The sequence below is a fragment of the Cyanistes caeruleus genome, chromosome Z (genome assembly GCF_971803275.1).
Source record: "Cyanistes caeruleus chromosome Z, bCyaCae1.hap1.1, whole genome shotgun sequence".
Taxonomy (NCBI): Eukaryota; Metazoa; Chordata; class Aves; order Passeriformes; family Paridae; genus Cyanistes; species Cyanistes caeruleus.
The window spans coordinates 22,434,838-22,457,200 of record NC_141732.1 but is presented as its reverse complement, the minus strand read 5'-3'; the positions used below and the strand labels follow the sequence as shown (position 1 = coordinate 22,457,200).

The 22,363-nt window shown below is 40.7% G+C and overlaps 1 protein-coding gene across 7 annotated transcripts in view; it reads left to right on the top strand.

Moving 5' to 3' along the window:
• SEMA6A (semaphorin 6A) overlaps positions 1–22,363 on the top strand; it is a 117,655-nt gene that overhangs the window by 50,342 nt on the left and 44,950 nt on the right. For all 7 annotated transcript variants that reach the window (XM_086868501.1, XM_086868498.1, XM_086868503.1 and 4 more), the window contains exons 2-10: positions 1,528–1,665; positions 4,032–4,149; positions 10,037–10,097; positions 11,618–11,680; positions 12,572–12,673; positions 15,417–15,507; positions 18,820–18,939; positions 20,013–20,101; positions 21,006–21,223. In XM_086868501.1, the coding sequence (XP_086724627.1) occupies positions 1,566–1,665; positions 4,032–4,149; positions 10,037–10,097; positions 11,618–11,680; positions 12,572–12,673; positions 15,417–15,507; positions 18,820–18,939; positions 20,013–20,101; positions 21,006–21,223 (962 nt within the window). In that variant the 5' untranslated portion in view covers positions 1,528–1,565. The remainder of the gene's footprint in view (positions 1–1,527; positions 1,666–4,031; positions 4,150–10,036; positions 10,098–11,617; positions 11,681–12,571; positions 12,674–15,416; positions 15,508–18,819; positions 18,940–20,012; positions 20,102–21,005; positions 21,224–22,363) is intronic.

Genomic DNA, 22,363 nt, shown 5'->3' with positions numbered 1-22,363 from the left:
TTCTATGGGGGCTTGTATGGACTATCTTTTAGTATTCATTCTCCTATAAGTTATAACAGACAGACAGTGTCTGCGTTGTATTGCGTTTATCCTTGCTATTTTTATCCTTCACCATCTATGTGAAACTTTGTTCGGTTGTCAGTCACTGCCTTGTATTATTTTTTATTTTTTTCCTATTCTTAGTCTAACTTGGCCTTTCAGTTATTTTGTTAATAGACATAGAGAATCAGCCAAAATTCCAATTTGTGTGCTGAAATAATAATAGACTAACAGAGAGAGTGTAATAAATCAGTAGTCCTTATGGACTCTATCACCCTGCAACAGATCCCCCGCTCCACACCATTTATAGCAACTGAAATTTTATTTGAAAGCAAATATCTGATGAGGCAAATTAATTATTGTGACATTTTTCTATTGGTTAAAAAATGAGGAATCCAACATTTAAGACTTGCTAATGCTTTTTTTGGCATCAAGAAAGGAGACACAGGTATCTAATATTAAATAGTGCTGCAGAAGGGCAAGTTAGCACTTTGTTTGCCAAATTAACTTTCAAAGACTATGTAGGTTATGAAGTTTGACTTTCTGCCCATAAATCTTGAATGAGTGAGAGACCACTGTAAAATAGCTTTGTTCAAAAGGAATCTTTGGCAGGCAGCATCAAAGGTTTGAAACTCTGGAAAGGATGAAAAGAACACCCCACTTTTGCACTGATTTCCCCTACAGATCAATGTCTCTGTGAAATTTGCCTGAGAATTATGAAGTATTTACCATATTATGTGCTGGGTTTTCTCACTGTATCCAAATGCCCCAGTGGTTCCTTTTATCTTGAAGATTTAGGGATATTTTTGTACATGAAATCTGAATGAATGAATGAATGAATGCATCAGTGGAGCACAAGGAAAAAATATGCTGGATTTAGACAGTTCTTTTCTTCCGTGTTTTATCACAAGTTGGAGCACTGGTTTTACGACACCTAAATTTATGGGTACATATTTTTATGGTAAAGCCCAATGACATGTTCTGAATGCTCCATCAAGCTCTCTCAGTGTTTCTTCACTTGATTCACAACTCTGCAGGGTATGAATCAGTCCTGTAGTATAATTCTTAATCTCTTTCTAACCAGAATAATGTAGTGTGGGTTTGTTTTTTTTATTTATGGTGTGTGTCATCATGTCATCATCTAATTATGTAAACCAAAGAAGGGGGAAATAAAATATTTCTTGGAATACTCTTGTCAGCTGTCGATCAGTGCAGGAGATGAAGCATCTTTATTGCATATAAGCAGCATAGGCAGAAATTTTTTTTGTAACACACAGGTCCTTAAGTCTATCCTCCAGCAAGATGTGGTCCTGCTGGGGCATGGGCTGAAGAATAACTGGCTTTGCAGGGCAGTTTCCGCTTAGAAACACATCACATCTCCTCAGGTACAGCGAGAGGCTTGAGGAGAAAAGCTCCCTCTACTTTCAACAGATTCTTAGAAGCTCTGGTCCAACAGAAGGTGATTAAACTCTTGTTTTTCTTCCACAGGGTGAAGTGAAGAAGTGAAGCCTCACAGCTGAACTACTATGAGGTCAGAAGCCTTGCTGCTATATTTCACACTGCTACACTTTGCTGGGGCTGGTTTCCCAGAAGATTCTGAGCCTATCAGTATTTCGCATGGCAACTGTAAGTATAAGGGGCCAGAGGACTTCATTTGTACTGAAGTACTGATCAGGGGACTTCAAATCAGCACTACTTAAATACTTAAATACAGTTGCAGTGGATATAGTTGTTTTGTCTTGATTTCTCCCATATCAGCCAAATTCTCTAGTAATCATATAGGAACATGGCTTTTTCACATGGTCTTATTATTTGTTAATCTAATACAAGCAATTGAATTTAATTCTTTAAGCTTAGATGAATTCTGCTTGAGCATTAGGCATTTTTTTTTTCCTAAGATGGAATTGTAACTAAACAGCAAATCAAGACAAAGAATCTTTTATGACAGAAGGTCTCTCCTTTCTTACCAGTAGAGATTGGCAAACTCTCCAAAGTCTAGTGTAATACCAACAGCTGCATATTGAGATCTGCTGGCTAAACAGGTGGAAAGCTTTCTGTGCATTTTATTGTGGACGTCAGGCTTGGCTTAACTGTTTCTTTCACATTTGCCTCAGCTCAATTGTGATAATGGCAAAGAAAATTCTTCTAAGTCCCAAAGTTTCAGATGTTTATAAGGAAGTCTTTATCATCTGGGCCTCTAAAAACACAGGGAGTAGCAAGTCAGCCAAGAGCAGGCCTGTGTTCAATTCTTTATTTGTTCAGGAATTTGGTTTTAAAATTGCCCGTGTTTAATGTGCTTTGGAATGGCCTTGGTGCCCATAAACTTTTCTGTCCTCTGTAACACCAGTCTGAAATATGAGACTCCAGGGCACACCTGATGTGCTGAAATGCCAAGAGACCTCTGGGATACAGCAACAGGGAAGAACTGCTCAGAACCAAACCAGGCTCTTGCTGGCTAGTGTGGCCACTGGATCTTCAGCACCAACATTTTCACCCTCCAAAATTGCAGTGCTAATCATTCCTGCAAAATGATTTGCCAGACTTGATCCTTTTGGAGAAACAGAACATGAGATCATTTTTCCTCTGCATCATGGCATGCTGAAGTGGACATGGATGCCCCTATTTGTTCTATGTCCATGATTTACAGAGGAAACATTAATGAACAAAAAACACCCTGACAGTAAAACTTGGCATTTTGCATTAGGACATGATCAGAAGGATTAAGCTCCTGAATGTAAATCCTGCCTGGTGTCTTAATTTATTTCTTCAAGAGTTCTCAGCACCTGGTTTGGAGAGAAGTTCCTTTTTCTGTCTATTGCATCTGATGATAGTTTTATCACCAGACTTTCTGGCACATGACACTCTGAGGTGCTTTGCTGAAGCCATGATGTGAACCAATACTTTGACCAAGGACAGGTACAATGCTTTTAGAAGACAATAGCTGAAAATACTAAAGCAGCAGATGAGTTTCTGAAGAAACAGACTCCCACAAAGAGCTCAGTTTTCTGGGAAAGCATATTAATGGGGAAAAGGAATAGCTAGATGCTAGTCAGCTCTGTATAATATTCACCTGCAGCAGATCTGCAGTGATAATGCTCATCAGAGGATTATCCTCATCCTGTCTTCTGTTATTTACTTGATTATTTACTTAATTAGCTCCTTCTTTGTGTTCCTAGATGTTGTGATCCTATGATATGCATGAATGTGAAGTGGCCCTTGATCAGAAGTGTTCACTGTTGTTATAGGTTGTGCACCCTTCTGAGGAGCACTGGTGTGTGCTGAGTTCTCACACAAAAAATATAATGGGAATAGACAATAAATGCTCTTGCTGACTGGTAGAACTGGGGGGAAAGCTGACTTGTTGATAGCACAAGCTCAGTACAGGGATTCCAATCCAGTTGCCAGAAGGAGTGGCATATCAGACTGGATGCCAAAATAATGTGCAGTGACTTTGACTTCATAAAGTTCAAGTGGTGATTTCCCACCATTCCTCAAAAATCCCTGCAGTTGTTCTATGTAGAAAACCCAGAGAGCTGGTAGTTTGAACCAATGAGAGCCAAGCCTTTTGCTCTAGCCACTACCAGTCCAGACATCATGGTAATTGATAGGCCACTGTGGAATAGTTTTGTCCTGATAGACATGCTTTGGCAGCCAGGAGCAAGCATTTAAGCTCTGCAAGCAGTGAAAGAAAAACTGTGAGAAAGTGCCATGTACCTGTGTGCCAAGAGCTCCAGAACAGCTTTATGCTCAAAAACTTCACAATTTCTGCCTTCTGCAAAGGTGATGACTTTCTCCTTTGCAGCAGCAGAGACTGTAACCTTGAGGAACTCTCCAGCTCTCTGTGCTCATGCCTTCCAGCCCCAGTCTGTGCTTCCAGGGCAGAACAAAAACCACGGGTTTTGGCTATAGCTGGGCCCCCTGGTGCCTCATGTTAACACCATTTCAGTTTGTTATTCTCTTTTGACCCTGTTGATTTTTTTTCCTTCCTCCAGATACAAGACAGTATCCGGTGTTTGTGGGTCACAAACCAGGGCGGAACACCACACAGAGGCACCGGCTGGACATCCAGCTTGTCATGGTCATGAACAGGACCCTCTACATTGCTGCTAGGTCAGTAGCACTCTTACTGCTTTAAGAGGAGAAAGGAGAAGGAATATTCTGAGTTCTTCTCTGATGGACACATTATTTTTAGGATTGTCTTGCAGACAGTTTTGCAGCCTGTTAGTAAGACATATTAGAAACCTTGCTAAATTATCAGCTAAAGTTTTGTGATGCTTTAGGACACCCGTGCTTTAGGACTACATACCTCTGCCTTCCTCTGAGACCTGCAAGAGGGAAGTTGCCAGAAAAAATAATTTAGTTCCATGGAAAAGCAATTCTGTCCTCATTGTTTCATTCTACTTGTGCTCACCAATAATGACAAATTTTAAAGAATAATTCTTCTGTGCACAGATGCATTTTTTGTAAGAGTTACTAGAATGTAATTTTGCTTATTTAGGCATGTTTTTTAAATCGTAAGACAAAAAAAAACCAAAAACCTAATATGCTTCCTCAAGGTTAATTGAATTTAGTACCTTGAGTTTTTTGGAGAGCTGTACTGTGCAGACATGAGCACATCTTTTTATAAAAATTGCACGTAGAGCCACCCATTCAGTTTGCCTAGCCCAGCTTGCACTATCAGCCTCAGCAGGGCTACACCCATTATACACCTGCTAGCCTGGCAGAGATCTGAGTTAACACTTCATCTCCCTACCTGTGACAATTTTAGAGTGGGAATTACTTGAGAGATGCAGAATGAGTGCATGAGGGCTCCAGATTAGCAAGGGTGGGTGGTCCAGATTAGCAAGGGTGGGTAGTCCAGTTTAGGAGTTCTTGAACCCAGATCTTGTCTGGGACCTCCCTGCAAGCTGCCTCTCAAGTAGTAGCTTGTTTCCTGCCTGTTTTCTGGTCCTCTGTTGGAAAAATACGCACCTTTCTGCATGTGCCACATAAAACCAGGCTGTTGCTGCAGATGGGAGAAGTGGTGGGTGGGATAGCCAAGAATGAAGGGGAACAGCTGCTGAACAGGCAGCCTCTCACCACCAGCCCTGTCTGCAAAGCCCTTGGCAGTCTCTGGGAGCTGCCTGGCTTTCTTCTCAAACAGCCACTCCCCATCTCCTGGGTGGTCGGATGAGTCCTGTGGGGGAAAGCTGCCTGTGGATCTCTGTGCGGCACCACCTAATTGGTAATTGCGTTACACCGGCACGGTCACTCAGCGACGCTTTCAGAGTCGTGTCCCTGGCTGCTGGAAGAACACACCTGTTCCCTTAGCCAGCCACGGCAGCTGCTCCGGCTAATTGCAGCTTCCTCGGGCTCCTGGCACGCCCCGCTCTGCCTGGGCTCTGGGCGACAGAGCTCACGGCAAGAGCACGGCGAGACCGCGAGTCCAGGCAGGGAGCCAGTATCCTTCCACAGGAGCTGCGGTGGTGGTGGTGGTGGTACAGGAGAGGTCAGCCCTGCTGCAAGTGGCTGCAAGCCCTGTGCTTTGCCTGAGCTCCAAGATTGGTGTTTCTGCTGTGTTTAGTGGGATAATGAGTGGGGCAGGGCAGAGGGTTGAATAGGTTGGAAAGGTGGTGGCAGGATTTCCTCCTTTTCATGACTGAGCTCCCTTTGCTTTCCTTATTTGTTTCTCTTTAAATTAGGAAATTATTTGCAGTGAGGTGGTAGTAAATCCTCTTTGCAGATTTTGCTCTGCTGTTTTCATAGTTTGTTCCCAGACTGAGATTGACGCAGTTAGACCGTCTCAGTGCCCGAGTGACTGGCATTACAGCAGGAAAAGCCAGAAAACAGCTTTGTGCACAGATAATAATGCAAATAATTTTGTGTGCACAAATTATGTGAAGAATGCCAATATTTGGGGCATAACATGTACTAGTATGTGAATATGCATTCTTCCTTATTTGTATAAAACCGCTTCCTACAATGAGAGTGCTTATGTAGTCCCAGGATCTTGTGACCTACAAAAAAGAATAAAGGCCTGGTCTGTTTTGTACTTACACAGCCAGGAAAATCTTCTTACGCTTTTTTTTTCCTTCAGTAACTCAAAACCTCTTTGACATATTCTTTCCCCCCTCCGTGTTACTGAATAAAGTCCTTCCTGGGCTGACAAGACTATTTGATACAAGTTGAAACTCAGACATAATCTTTAAGTAACAAACTTCAGAAAATGGGTCATCCTTCCCTATCTAGTGTGATTGAAAGCTTGTAATTCAAATACTGAATTTCCTTCAAAGGCAGTAGTAAATCTCGAGATTGGAAGCAAATTTCAACAAGCAAAGGTGTTAGCCAAAGCATTTTATGACAAGATTCATTGAAAACTAGCTAAATAAATCTTTGGGCTATTATATGAGACCTTGTTTTCAAGCTTTTTTAATACATTGAAATACAGTGATCCTAAGTTTATGTTTTATCTAATTATCTGAAAAACAATCAAAACAAATGGTTAAATTCTGAGAGTTTTTATTTTAGGGCTGTTGTGTTTAGGCTGGGGTTTTTTTCTTTTTTTCTTTGTTTGCTTGTTTTTGAAAAAGTGTTGACTTTTGCAGACAGTTTCAGCACACCAGAAAGGTGAACTCAGATTGGAGAGCTGCTTAGATTTTATTAATGAGCAACTGGCATAGAGCAAAATTTCTGTCAGTCTGTTACATTTTTTGTCGTTTGGGATACATGACTCCCGTATTAGCTATTACCAAATAAAGTTTTGTGTCACTTCACAAAGGCATTATTTCATGTTATCAGGCAGAAATACACAGCCAATATAAATCAGAAGAACTCAGCCAAAGCCCATAAAGCTTTGCTGTCTGAATATCTGGCTTGCAGTCTGTGAAGAACCGGCTCTGTCATCTTTTTTCTCGTGGGAAGGGTACTCCCTCGCCATCTCCCTCTCACTCACCCACACCCAGGCACACACCCCCTTTTTTCTAAGTTTGCTGTGTCTCCTCCTCCCATTGTCTCGTGCAGTGGCAGCTTTTGTTCACATTATCTGCCACCCCTCCTGTGTGTATGGAGCAGGGTTTGGGGTGGCTCCCTCCTCATTTGCAGTTACGTGTTTCCAGACCCTGCTCCGAGTGCCAAGGGTCGTGCACAGCCAGTGGCATTATTTAAATTCCCTTCCTCGACAAGATTATGCCATGGCAACAAAACTTGGTTCTGCTGACTGGAGGTGGGAAAAACGGAAGCTCTAGGATTAAGTAAATTTGTGTTAGAATAACTTAATTAGCAGTAAACTGTACACATGCCACAGCTACTAGATAGTAGGAGGTGGGCAGCAGTGGGAAAAGGAGAACAAGGACGATCCCACGTTTTCTGTGATTAGGGAGCCCTCCCCCAAATCTGACAGCTCTTTTGCTCTCTGCTGACACTGTCAGCAACTGTGGTTCGTCTGTGGCATAACAAAATTATATGTAATTTTCCTGATGCTACCCTTCTTTCCAACAATCCCATCACTTAGCATCTAAGTTTGGTTTGAACTGTTCCTTGAACCAGAAAGTAAGTCCTCTAAAGACTGTTTTGTGGAGATTGGAACTAAACAACTCGGCTCTTTCTGAGTACTTTCGGAGATGTATTTTCTAATTGTCTTGTTGAAAATTAAAAAAATGTAACCTCTGGAAAGCGAGGCTGATGAATAAAATCAAGAGCTTTGCTGGAAGAAGGGTTTTAGAGGTCCACCCGCACCTCATTTGCAATTCAAGAGATTTTCCCCCCCACTTTTATATAGCAGGAGTGACAGCAATAAAGAGCAATGCACATAAAAAGGGAACCATGACGTAATCCATTAAGCTGATATCGTGCTAATAGGTAATTTTATTCCAGAACCAACCCTGACCACTGCTCTGTCACTGAAGTCAGGCAAATAATAAACTGAAGTATTAAACCAATCTTAGAAGTAAATGACAGCTCTGGTTTTAGTCTGAGGAGAAGAAAACCCATCAACTCCTCGATCTGGCATCTTACAAAGCAAACTCCAAGCTCCACAGGAGACAAATTTTTAAAAGCCTGTTCCCTACCGCAATGCTGCCTCTTTTCTCCACCTGAGAGAAGTGTTGTTTATTTCTCTTCTAGCAGTATTCTGTGTTTTCCTTATTTAAAGAGACTAGCACTAGTTCCCCAAAACCCAATAAAAATGAAACTAACCTTGCCAGCAGGGATTTCTAAAATGGAAAGAGCCTGCATTCTGCTTTCAGCAGACCCCTCTGATGCTGTGGATCATACTTCAGCTGCGCAGTTTTCTGCAATTTTCTTTCAAGGAAAAATGAGATCAAAGTCCCAATTTGATGTGCTGATTACTACAGCGTTGTGGGTTGATGGGTTTTTTCAACCTTTAGGTTCTATACAGAGCTGTCCTTGTTCTGAGCTTACATGGAAGAGAATGTCTAAAAATATCTCTTTACCTGTGTAGTTGTGTCTATTTCCTCTTTCCAAGAACAGTATGGCAGCTAATTGTAGAGGGGGACGGGTTCTCAGGAAAATAGGAAAGTAAATGCAAGAAAAATAGTGTGAACTTATTTTCAGAGAAATATATTACAGTTTAGTTTGGCCAGCAGTGTGTGAAGAAAAGAATGATTTTCTGGGAATAGTTTTGTGTCTGTCAGCTTTTGTCTGCCATATTGTCAATCAAATTATAACAGTTAAAGTTAAATATTTAAGAGAGGAGAGGAGAGGAGAGGAGAGGAGAGGAGAGGAGAGGAGAGGAGAGGAGAGGAGAGGAGAGGAGAGGAGAGGAGAGGAGAGGAGAGGAGAGGAGAGGAGAGGAGAGGAGAGGAGAGGAGAGGAGAGGAGAGGAGAGGAGAGGAGAGGAGAGGAGAGGAGAGGAGAGGAGAGGAGAGGAGAGGAGAGGAGAGGAGAGGAGAGGAGAGGAGAGGAGAGGAGAGGAGAGGAGAGGAGAGGAGAGGAGAGGAGAGGAGAGGAGAGGAGAGGAGAGGAGAGGAGAGGAGAGGAGAGGAGAGGAGAGGAGAGGAGAGGAGAGGAGAGGAGAGGAGAGGAGAGGAGAGGAGAGGAGAGGAGAGGAGAGGAGAGGAGAGGAGAGGAGAGGAGAGGAGAGGAGAGGAGAGGAGAGGAGAGGAGAGGAGAGGAGAGGAGAGGAGAGGAGAGGAGAGGAGAGGAGAGGAGAGGAGAGGAGAGGAGAGGAGAGGAGAGGAGAGGAGAGGAGAGGAGAGGAGAGGAGAGGAGAGGAGAGGAGAGGAGAGGAGAGGAGAGGAGAGGAGAGGAGAGGAGAGGAGAGGAGAGGAGAGGAGAGGAGAGGAGAGGAGAGGAGAGGAGAGGAGAGGAGAGGAGAGGAGAGGAGAGGAGAGGAGAGGAGAGGAGAGGAGAGGAGAGGAGAGGAGAGGAGAGGAGAGGAGAGGAGAGGAGAGGAGAGGAGAGGAGAGGAGAGGAGAGGAGAGGAGAGGAGAGGAGAGGAGAGGAGAGGAGAGGAGAGGAGAGGAGAGGAGAGGAGAGGAGAGGAGAGGAGAGGAGAGGAGAGGAGAGGAGAGGAGAGGAGAGGAGAGGGATTAACCTCTTTTTAAACCATGTTAATAGGTACCTATGTGACGCAGTGACTTCTAGCCCAGGAATCTGGCAAAGACTGCCTGAAAGCTTGCAGCTGATTTCAGGATACAGCAAAACATCTTCATAGTACATTGTGACATCTACTGTAGAACTGATAGAGCAGAAATCATGTGACACTCTTCCACTTTCCCAAATCTCATTTGTTCAAATAAATAATTGCTTTTGGGAAAGATTCTTACTTTGAAGTTTTGTAGCACTTTTCTTTTTTTCTCTTAATGGGAAAGCAAACAGTTTATATGTAAAAATGCTTTAGTGGGAGAAGCAGGAGATGCTGCCAGTAATGTTTCCTGGTAAGATCTCTGATTTTTTTTTAAATGGATTATGGATTATCTTGTGATGGATAGCTCTCTTGTAGAAAATAAACTGTCTGACTATTCCATGTGACTTTGTATTCATTTGCTTTTGTTTACAGGGACCATATTTATACTGTTGATATGGACACATCACATACAGAAGAAATTTATTTTAGCAAAGTAAGTAGCTTTTATCATCACCCAGAAACCAAGGACACTAGAACAAGCTTCAAATAAATAGGATGATGACATTGTTTTAAAGAACTTCCAGCACCGCTGTAAAACTGTAATAAGCAAGCAAGATGGCATTGCTAATCATATTTGGGGAGAGCTAGAATAGCAATCATGTCCTCTGTGAGTTTCTGATAAGTGTTTTAGCTGGGCTGATAAGCAATCTGTACTGAAATATGGTGAGGTCCCTGATGGAACATCTGTCAAACATCTATTCATTTATATGCAGCAGTTTTCTGTAACAGCTATACTATCCCAATTAAGTCTACTGAAACTTTCATCATAAGAAGCAAGTTACATATTTTCATGTGCACAATTTGTTTTCACTCGTGCAAGAACCGACTGAATAAAATCTTGCTATAAAACCACTTTGTAGATGTATTCTCATTATCTCCATGGGAAGTTTCATTCAAACGAGAAAAACTTTGTCTGCATTACTACACTGGATATTAACATGAACATACTGAGAATTATCACCCTTCAGCTGCTTTGCCTTGCATTCATATTGTGTAACATATATTAAACACAGCCTTGGGCCCACAGAAGTTCATACAAATTTGGACACTGGATGAATTCCACTGGAGAAGGGGACAGTGCTTCATTATAACTATGAATGATGCTGAAGATGGACTTTTTTACTCATGAAAGAGTGATGGCACAAGCTTATAATGGGAATTAATATTCATGGTTACTCTTTCAGCTTAGACCCCTCCATGAATGCACAGTGCCTCAGTTTACTGATCAGGAACTGTCAGAACTGTCAGAACTATCATGGCAATAGTGTCTAAGGTGATGCCATCTTAGGCCATGTGATTTTAAACAAAGTTTTATTATAATTAATAAGCCTTCCACATTTGACCATTATTTAAACTCATCTCAAAAAAAAAACAACCAAAAAACCTGGGTACAGGATTTACCTGTAAATCTTCTTGAGGAAGAGTGTTAGCAGATGAAGTCAGCAGTGTCTTGACAATTGAAAAACTCTTAGAGCTTGTTAGCTGAATTAAAGTGGTAAGATTTACCTGAATTTTATTTCTTTCCATATCTAACATGTTGTCTTTCAGAATGCATATTTCATTTAGAATCCAGTGAAGGTTCATAGTCCATAAATAGCAATAGTAATAGATAGTCCATAAATGATAATTCTCATTTGTAGAGCAATATGAATTAAAAGAAGAGAACATCTAGTACTTTTAAGAAAAGTACACAGTTTTCAAAGTTTGCCTGTTGTTGAATTCTGTTAGTTTAGGCTTTAAAGATAGAGGGATGGGTTTCCAGTCTCTTGAACTGGAGACAAAACTAACTCCACACCACTAAACCTTCATTTTTGTGGAGAATTAATCATGGAGAAAGTGCAAAAAACTTTCAGTAAACTTTCAGAAGATAATCTCCCCTAAGGGACTTCTACTTCTGAAATCAAAAGTAAAAAACCTCTGAGTTCTAATTGATATCTTTCTTTATTCTTGCAGAAATTGACATGGAAATCTAGACAAGCTGATGTAGACACATGCAGAATGAAGGGAAAACATAAGGTAGGTAATTTTCATTTCTTCTGCAACTGCCACTTTAGTTGCATCAGTATTATCTCCAGCTGCTGTCTGTGATGTGGAATGGATCGTGCCATTCACTTCTTACCAGTAATTGCTTTTTCCATCAGCTTTCTGAAGGCTTTAATTTGCAAAAATAGTTCACTTAGAATGTGATAAAATATTACGACAGAAGCCACAGCAATATCTGAAATACTTAAAGGCATTGAGCAGGTCCCAGTGCTTAGTGCACCAGTCTTGCTTCAAGAGCCAGGTGCTGCTGTCCATCCTCCTGTGGGAATGCACTGAGAAGTTTGGGTAAAAATGAATGTGGGGCTGTAGAAGGACTGTTTCTCACACCAGTTTCACCCTCCTGTAACCCATGACTGGCACAAGTGGTATCAAAGTTAGATGCGGACTCTTTGATTCTTTGCTTCCCCTTTTAATTACAGAAGCTTCATGCCAGAACATTGTAGTGGTGATGTCACTGTCTGACCACAGCACAGGTGACAAGATCAGATTTCTTTGCTCTTCAGGAAAGCAACAGTTTTCAGACAAATTCACCTTTGTCGGCAACAGCAAACTAGGAGCTGTAATATGAATGCTGTCTCTTCAGTTCTTTGTAATTTTTAAACTACTTGAATATAAATTAATTAAAATTTGCTTATTGTCAAGTAAACATTGACAAATGTTTAATAACATTTAGCATGTTATTAAAGTCATGTCAAATGTCTTTATAAGTCAAAATAAGTCAAATATTGTCAAAATAAGGCCAGAGTATCACAGTGAGTACTGGCCAAATTAATTTTAAACCTGACTATGAAATATCCCTGCTTAAAAATAAAAACAAATACTCAAAATACAGTAGTTGAAATAATTTTTATTCTTTTCCTTCAGGATGAATGTCATAACTTTATTAAGGTTCTCCTAAAAAGAAATGAGGACACACTGTTTATCTGTGGAACAAATGCATTCAACCCTTCTTGCAGGAACTACAAAGTATGTAATCTGCATGTGGAATTTCTCTTATGCCTTGTTTTTTGGTTGGATTTATTGTGACTGTGTTGGCAGCAGCATGAGGTTGTTATTCAGCTGTGCACCATTCAACTCTGAAATATTTGTCCTGACTTGTTTCAGTGCTACCGAGTTCAGTGTTGATTGGATTTCTGAGAAAACCTCAGACTGAATAGTTCTAGTTCTTTGGAACTCCTGCACATCAAGAGTATTGCCACTTTGCATTGCCCTCCATAGGTGCAGAGCCCTTCAGATCCCTGCTTGGGGATGTGGTCACTCCTCAGAAAGTTCCTCAGCTTGTCACTGACACTCACATCAAATCATAGACTAATATTGGAGGTTACTTCTGAGTAGCAGGTTTTAAAATTTCTGTCGTACTGTTCTCAATCACAAAACGAGTTCTCAAGATGCTGGAGGGCATAGCAAGCAAAACCTGAGTTTCTTGTGAACCCCCCACTGTGGAGATCCTGCAGCACTGTGTGCTGTGGAAGTGATGGCAGAATCCTTCCATGACAGCAGATCTCCACAAGGACATGTACAGCAGGACATGGTGTATTCCTCACTTGCTGGGGATCTGCAAAGCCACAACGATGTCCAGAGCAGTGTCGAGACTGCTGGTCCGTGTGTACTTGACATTAATGCCCTGAAGCCAATTTATTCCTTTGGCATAGTGCATCCCAGTAGTCTCCATTCCAATAGGACACATTTACTGAAATATTTCCCGTTTTCTTAGGATTTCACCATTATATTCTTATATAACTCCCAACAGTGAATGTCTCTGGAGTAGTTTTGAAATTAATTTATTTAGGCATTTGACATCCACACTCTGCTTTTCTAGGCACATCCACACATCCCACAGGTCTTTTTTCTGGAAAAACAAAATTCAATAAAATAAAATGCTGCTCCTGACAAACCCACAACTGTCATTCAGGTTTTGGGTTCAGAGTTACTGTGAAAAAAAAGAATAAAGATAACATCCAGGAAAACTACTTCCCTAGTGGTATTCACTGTGAGTGCTGCTCTTCCTTGATTTTTGTGCAATGATGCTTTACCTCATTTAGCCACTATAATGGCTGCAGTTTAGAAAACACAGGAGGGAAGTGCAGGGTAGTATTTTCTTCCAGTCTGCGGAGGAAGAACCAAATTTGAGTAAGAAAGCTTGTGTCATGGTGACTGTGAGGAACAGTTAGATGGTCTATTAACAGCTGTTTCTTTTATTCTTTCTTTGCCTGCTCCTAGTATGCAGTGAAGCTTCTTGATCTCAGGGCTGTATCTAGTCTTCTAGTACAGTTTGTAATTTTTTATCTCTGAATGCCATTAATGAGGCTAACAAATCTCAGCCAGTCTCCTTGCGTGGAAATTGTCTTTTAGATACAATTACAGATTTCTTTGGCATACTGATGTGAGGCATATAAATGGCCTTCTCCCCCTTATTCCAGAGTTTTCATCCCCCTCTCTTCAGGGATGGATAGTGATCTCTCTGGCAGTCTTCAGGAGGCCTCTGCAACACCTACCCTGACTTTTCCTCCATGTATCACTTCTTTATACAGAGAGAGAGCTAAACATGTGACAAAGAGAAAGCAGGGCTGCCCCTCAAGCCTGCAAGTGGCCGTGAGGATGAGCCCAGGGTGTGGAGCTTGGTGCAGGAAACGTCACTCAGGACTCTAACTCATTTCCTCTCACTATCACATGGAATGCTTTTCAGCCTTTGAGTAAACACAACTAACTGCCCTCAGAGTGGATTTTGACAGGAAGGATACATGACAGAAAACAAATGATCACAAATCATCCTCCAAAGGACTTGGTAGCTGTAACATACAAATTAAAAGTTGATTTAAGTTGATGGTGCTGTATGGGTTATTTCTCATGCTCTGAATCTTTACTGTATGTGATCTATACAGTATGAGCTGGACAGGTTGCCTGAATATGCTACAAAGGTTCTTATTCCCAAAATACAGTAATATAAGCATCTTAAAGAGGTAAGAGGTGTGCGATTTTCCCTTAGCTCACCAAACCTTCTTGAACTTCATGTAAAGTCAATCTGTATATTTGTGTCATTATCAGTGCCCAGGGTGAATTTATTTCCCAGGAGTTACATATAAGCCTCAGAATTTACAATTGCTGCACAGATTAATTGTTGCCTGCTGGTAAGAGGATTCTCTGTGACACAGACTCAACTGGTATAGTAAAACCTGAAGAGCATCTTTCTGAATATGCAAATCAAGGAAGAGAGCACCACTGTTGAGACTAGAGCAGAAGGATCTCTGGACTTGGGGGAGAAAAATGCACACAGAAATAATTGTCCTAGTGTTGTTTCTTCTGAATGCTGTGGTTTGCAGTCTTTTCTGGGTATAAGAGTGCTTCTGTTGGGTCACTGTTGAGGATAAATTTTGGAGCCTTGCCAGAACCACAGACCACATAGCCTGCTACAGTTCAAAACGAAACTTGTGTGCAGATAAAATACAGACTGAAGACTTTTGTAAAATGTGTCAGGGTGAGAAAGATTAGCTCCAAAATAATGCCTGACTTACTAGACATAATTTTTTCAGACTTATTTTATTTAATGCCATGATTTTTGTCAAGTTTTTACTTCACAGTCAGAAATAGAGTTAGAGAATGGGCCTTCTCCTCTGCCCGGAAAAGAAGAAGCACTGTCATAAGCCTTATCCTGGGTAAGAAGTTTTGTTTGTTTGTTTCTCTATTTGAGGAGCTCCCTTTGATTTTTCAGATGGATACCTTGGACTATCTGGAAGAGGAATTCAGTGGAATGGCCAGGTGCCCCTATGATGCAAAGCATGCCAACGTTGCATTGTTTGCAGGTAAAATGATGGAGATAAACTTTTTACTTTCTGTCCTGCAGCCCAGGCTCAGGATAATGCTGTGCCTCTTGCTTGAGCCCAGAATGCCCAAATCTAAAAGGTGTCAAAGGGAGTGAGCAATGACTAAAAAGAGCAGGGCATAAGGAAATCTCTAGCAAAAAAATCCTTCCCTTTCTCTGGAACTAACTTCACTGTCATCAACATTGCATGAAGCCACAGTTTCCTTGATCAGTATTTCAGTACTTCCTGTATTCTTGATAATGTGACCAGTGTGAGGCACCATTTCTAGCTGCATCCAACTTCTGTGAACGTCAAGGGAAGTCAAGGCTTGTGTAAGCTTTAATGAGGATTAAGCAGGATATGCTTTTTAACAACTCTAAGCCTAAGCTAACATTCTTAATAAAAGGAAGTCAAGGAAAATGCTGTGGCATGCCCTTTTCTAGATCTAGGAGGAAGGGGAAGGTGATTTTTTTGTTGTTTTTTTAACTGAAAAATCTTAATATGGTCTTACCAGCTGCTGTAGACAAAAGGGGAGAAGTGTATTGGCTAGTGGTGATTTATGCTGCATGCAGAACAGTGTTAACTGTGATTTCTACTACAATAGTTAAAAAAAGTGGGATCTTATAAATGGGGTTAATTTTGGATGTTGATTGTGTGGTACTTTTGTATATCTCTTCAGGAATCCCTGATTAAATTATTTCTTTATCGAACTTCTCTTAGTGTGAGCCCTGCTGATCTTTTTTTAGATCCGGCTGTTAGATTGGTGGTGAAAATAATAAAGACATCATCCGTGATAATGCGAGTCCTGTTCAGCAGGTGTGCTGCTATAAAACAGAGCCTGGGTGCTCACATGGAAATAACTGAGCTATTCCTCTGAAGATTTAAGAATGTGCAAGTATTTCAGCCATTCTCTAACGAGTTTGTAGCCAAAGGGCTCTATTAAGCACTACTATTTTTGAGGTATCATCATCTGCCTCACAAAAGAGAGATTTTATAACCTGTTTCAATTTTTTTTATATTTTTTTTTTTTTTTAAATCTTTATGGTGCAAATAAGTGGGATCTTTTGTTTCAAGAATAGTGATGACGATAGCGGTAGTATGTGATTTCTTAATTACAGTCACAGGCAATTAGAAATACATAAAAGAATATATAAAGAAATATACAGTAGAAATTCTCCAGTTGTAGCAAGTAATTCATAAAGCATGGAAAGAGAGAAAGTCCTTTAGGGAAATATTTTTCCATGTCTCTCAGACTCCCTGTCCTTAGTGCAGTCTGAATGACCTCTCAGAAAGAACTTTCTCACTGTATTGGCCAAGAGTTTATGACCAGCCTATTGTAAACATTCACTTTGAATGCAGATGAAGTTCAGAAAGATTACTCCAAATTTCTCAGTGAAGAAATCCTTGCATTATTTGAAATTAAAGAGAATATTTATAGAAGTGATCATACTCCTCCATGGTGATTCAGAACAAATTTGATACAGTTCAAATAAATATTTCTAGACTATGCCCCATAAATATGCTAGCTTCAGAAAATCACTGTAATATATGTCTTACATGTTGGTACCCATGCTAAGTTTTCAGAGTGCAATGAAAAGCAGTTTCAGAACAGTTTAGGGCACAAATCCAGGTCATCTGAGTTTGTTGGATGCACTTACATGAATATGGCTCATCTTGCTATTACAGCTGATATGTGCAAATTGTAGTTAGTCACAGAAACTTGGCAGGAAAAAAAAAATAGGAGTGTGGTTGTATTAACATGAGTTCAGACATCCGTATCTCAACAATTGAGCTTTTTATTTTTTTATTCTATTTTAATTTGGGGGGGGGGGGGGGGAACGACAACACGACATGACATGACATGTTGTAATTACTTTTTCTGTTTTGCTAAGAAAAAATGATCATTCTTAAGTAGCCAAATAAGGACAAGACTTGCATGAGTCAGAACAAAGCATACAGTACTGCTAATAAAAAACATTCTGAATTTTAAATCTGGAGCTGAAATTTCATAAACTCACAGGGTTCCAAGGGTTGGAAGGGAGCTCTGGAAATCATAGAGAGCCCAATGCCCCTTGCCAGGGCAGGGTTACCTACAGCAAGTGACACAGGAATGTGTCCAAATGGGGTTTGAATGCCTCACAGTGTTCTCAGTGTAAAGAAGTCCTTCCTTGTCTTGAGGTGGAACTTCTTGAGTTTTAGTTTGTGGCCATTGCTCCTGGTCCTGTCGCAGGGCACACTGAAGAGCTTAGCACTATCTGCTTGGCAACCTCCTTTGAAATAGCTGTATGCACTAATGAGATTCCCTCTCAGTCTTAAATTAAATGGTGTCTGAAAGTATAAGGAGGAGAGCTTGGAGGCAATAGAAACCTCTCTGCTTTTTCTTGGGAATGTCCTCAGTACTGGTGCCTTCAAGGTACCAACATAATCTCTATCCGAGGAGATGTAAACAATTCTGATTTTTATGCAGACACAATAGAGACACAATTCTGTGGGCTCGCGTTGCACCACTTGTGCTTTAGCAGACATCATGTTCCAACAACTTTCTCACACATGAAAACAATCCTGGTGCAGTTACCATGACCTGCAAACAGATTAGATAACAAAAAAAATTTTAAAATGCTGTGGAATCTTGTGCTTTTATGTCCTTATAGTTTTGTATATTTTGGTTGTCCTTGGGGTGCCATTTTGTAAGCCCTTTCTTATCACTTGTCCTCCATTCTTTAAGAGAGAGGAATGCATAATTCAAATGGGAAATGCCTAAAATGCATGCTAGAAAAGAAATATTGATGGGTAATCCTCCTCCATCTCTCTTCATTCCTGTTTCGTCAGGGCTCCCAGCATGCTATTTAATCTTTTGTTAGTGATCTTTGGCAGAGCAGAAGTGCTCTCAAGGGGAGAAATCTTTGTAAGTGTCAATTAGCTGACAGTCTTCAAGCCCTGTCTGGTTTGCACTCCCAGTTAAAATTAACAATTCTGTTATATTTGTTTTGCTGGCATGCCTAGGCAGAATTTCTGAGCACTGAACTGGTGACATGTGACTGTCAGTATCATGTACCTAAACTGAAGAAGAATTATTCCATAAGGGTATTTTCTTCCACAACATCCCTCTGAAATTACCATTTTGCAAAGTGGCGACTTGCTTGTTCAGTACTCAGTTCCATTTACCTAGCTGGATTTTTTTCCTTCCCTCCAGTGTTCCTAAGGAGACTGTGATGGCTTTGTTTCCCCTGCCCATCTGACTGATGAGAGAAGAAGCAATTGTATTATTTCTAATGCTCCTCCCCCCTTGTTTCTTCTTTCTGTCCTCCCCAGAGGGAAAGCTGTATTCTGCCACAGTGACCGACTTCCTTGCAATAGATGCAGTCATATATCGGAGCCTTGGAGACAGCCCAACTCTGCGGACAGTTAAACATGACTCCAAGTGGTTGAAAGGTAGAAAAACAAACAAGGCAAAAAAAACAGCACCTCTGATGAGAGTCTTGGGTTTCTGGCAGGCCTCTTTGTCAATTCATTTCACCAATGTTTTCTGGCAGAAAGAGGGAAGTAGATTGCATCTCTTGCTTACTCTGATCTGTTTATCTCTTTCTCTCTTCTCCTGACCCCAAGTTACTGGATTTGACAGAAGCTGTGAGCTGGGTAGATCAGGATATGTATTCCAGTGAGCTTTCCAAGCTGAAATCCACCAGTTTACGTCTGTTGGATGGAAAAGTTGGAGCTTGCAGGGCTCTGTGTGCTTGGGCTGTGTTTGAAAATATTCCTGCCACAGCACTGTTAGGTAACAATCAAGGCTTTATGAAGTATAGAAGGTTTGTCCTGTAATGTTAAGATTCACTAATGAAACTAAAATTATGGGAATGTTGCACAAAAGCCTTTCTGTTACAGTTCTTAAGAATTGTACTGCTGCCATTGAATTATGCAATTTCTGTGCTCTAAATGCCCTCATTGTTAAGAGTGGTGTTGTTTAGCTTCATGTAGGTGTTAAGAATTGTTAGCATTTGGAGTGATTTTAACAGAGAGCAAAGCCATAGTTTCAAGTCTTTTTCTGCATGCAGAAGTGTTTTGCCAGGTGTCAACTTCAGCTGTCCCACTTTGCTTGCTGCTACAGACACGTGTGGGCAGAAACAGTTATGTGGTTTCTTATTCCCTCAACTCACAGCCTGCATGCCATGAAGAGCACTGCTTGGACCCCTCAGGCATACAGTTATAAATGCCTGTTTACCTTTCCTCTTACTCCATGCAGGGCAGAGGTATTAGTGGCAGAGACTCAGCTACTCTGCAGTGATGCTGCACAGGCTTGTTCCCAGCTCTCCTGTCCCCAGACAGTGATTCTTCAGCAGCAGTGATTTGTTTGTTCTGAAAACTGATCAAGTTTGTCAAACACAGACGTTTCACTTCCGGATGTTAAGTGTGAATGTATTTGGCTTCTCTTTGCTGTATTTCTCTGTATCCTGTACATGGTGTCTAAAAGTCTTGGGTTGCTGTTTTGTTGTTGTTTTTTTTCCTAGAACCATACTTTGTTCAGGCAGTTGACTATGGCAATTACATATACTTCTTCTTCCGGGAAATAGCAGTGGAGTACAACAGCATGGGAAAGGTAAGGGCAAAAACATTGCCTTGAATGACTTTGTCAGATTCAGGAGGGGGAAAACTTATGCTATTCTTGGACCAATGCTGTTACGAGTGACCTTGAAATGAGAACCATAAATCATGATGACAAGGTCAGCATTTTGAGAAGATTCCTATTGCTCAAGCCAAAAGGTTGGCTGGAGTGAAACATTGCACTGTCTTGAAAGGAAAATGTGTGGTTTCTTACAGTGATGGTGTATGCTAGGGTCTCTTTTCTGAAATTACAAAAAGCACAAGGCTAATGTAGTTAGTTCAACATAGTAGATAATTGTTAAAAATGGACTCCAAAGCAGGAAGACGTTTTTCTGTAAGAAATATGAATTAGAGTGCTGAGTAAACAGAGGCAGGAATTTTGTGCTCTGCCATTCTGAAAAGAACAATTAAACACTTTCTGCATTTTTTCTAATGTCACAATAGCTTTCTGACGAAGCAGTTAGAAAAGCTGACCAAGGTCACAAAGGTGGAGAGCAGGAATAAAAGCCCAACGAGATTTGCATAGTTTTTAAGTGCTGAAAACACAAGAATCAGAGCAGCAGTGTGGGTTGCAGGGATTGTGAATATGAAATGTGCTTTTGTTTGGGGAAATAGAAAGCTAAGCAGTCTGTATGGAAATGAGTTTTATATGGGTTGAGAGCAGATCTCCTGAAGGATTTATGGCTGTATGGTAAATGCCACAGTCTTATCTTTCATAGCACACTGTTCCAAAGCTTAATTTTTCTCTGTTTCTTATTTGTCACAGATTATAGAAAAGTGGTATTAAATTAAGCACCTTGCTGTGTTATTCCAAATGTTTTAAAAGCAGTATTGCAACGAAGTCTTTAAGTCAAGCAAACACTTAATTTTCTCCATTATTTTTGCTCTATTCCTTACAGGTAGTTTTCCCAAGGGTGGCCCAGGTTTGCAAAAATGACATGGGAGGATCTCAGAGAGTGCTGGAAAAACAGTGGACTTCCTTTCTCAAGGCTCGGTTGAACTGCTCGGTTCCTGGCGACTCACACTTCTACTTCAACATTCTGCAGTCAGTCACAGACGTCATACATTTCAATGGCCGGGATGTTGTTTTAGCAACATTCTCCACTCCCTATAATAGGTAATAGGCACAATAACCTTTTACCTTCTATTTCCTTCATGTTTTGCTTTTCACTGCAGTTCCTTTTTAGTTTATGCGAGTGCAAGAAGTGATTGCTCATACGATGTAATTATTATGTAGCCTGTGCCTGCCGATAGTTTGTATTTAATTTTAAGGTACCCTGGTAGTGCTTACCTCATTCCTGATGACTTAGGGTGGCTTTCAGCCATTTACTATCTGGACACATCCCTCAGACATGCTTTTCTTTACATGGGAATAGTTCATACCAGCCACCAAGAAGCATTGCAAAATATGTAACTTGCAAAATATTATTCCAAAGAGAAAATACAGAATTTTTTTTTCCTCACGAAGGGCTGTGCAGACAATATATAAACTATCCTGTTCATAGCTAAACCTCCAAGAACCGTGTTATCTCGTTCCCTTTGTTTTATGCATCCCTGGTGACTCTTGCATTGATCCTTGACCCTGCATTGACCCTGCTGCCCCCTGACTCTCCTGGGAGAACCAAGGTCTTGCTGGCTGGGAAGGAAGGTCCCCAGAACGCCTATTTCATTCTTCGCATGGTTATCCAAAAGCATCCCTTCATCTGTAGAGATTTTATAACTCTTACATGTTGTGGCATGTTTCTCTGGAAGTTACTTGAAGAATAACTGTATCTATTATTGAGAACTCCCAGAGAAGTTTAAAAAACAGTAGCTTTCTAATTAAAAAGTGTTTCACAGTTTCACAGAGTAACATTTGAGCTGAAAGAGGAATTTTATTGATGAAATTCATTTAGTTTTGCTGTACCCTTTCCACCCCTTGTCAAAGCCTGACCCCAGTGAGGTCATTCACAGAACTGACTTCAAATGAGAGTAAGCCTGGGCTTGTAATGCATAATCACTGCTTTTGACATCAAAACAATAGGAACAGCAATGGAATAATTATGCCACCAATAGGGAATACAAGCTTAAATTAAGATGATCTCTTTCCATGCAATCTGGCTGAATAAAAACAGGTGAACAAATAGAGATTCAACATCAGAAAATAGATTGTATCTTGCAATTATCTCAAAATTGAGACTGTCCTCCCACTTAACTAGTATTTCCTATGGTGTGTCATGAATAATTCTTTTCCTTAAGTCTTGCATTTTAAAATCTA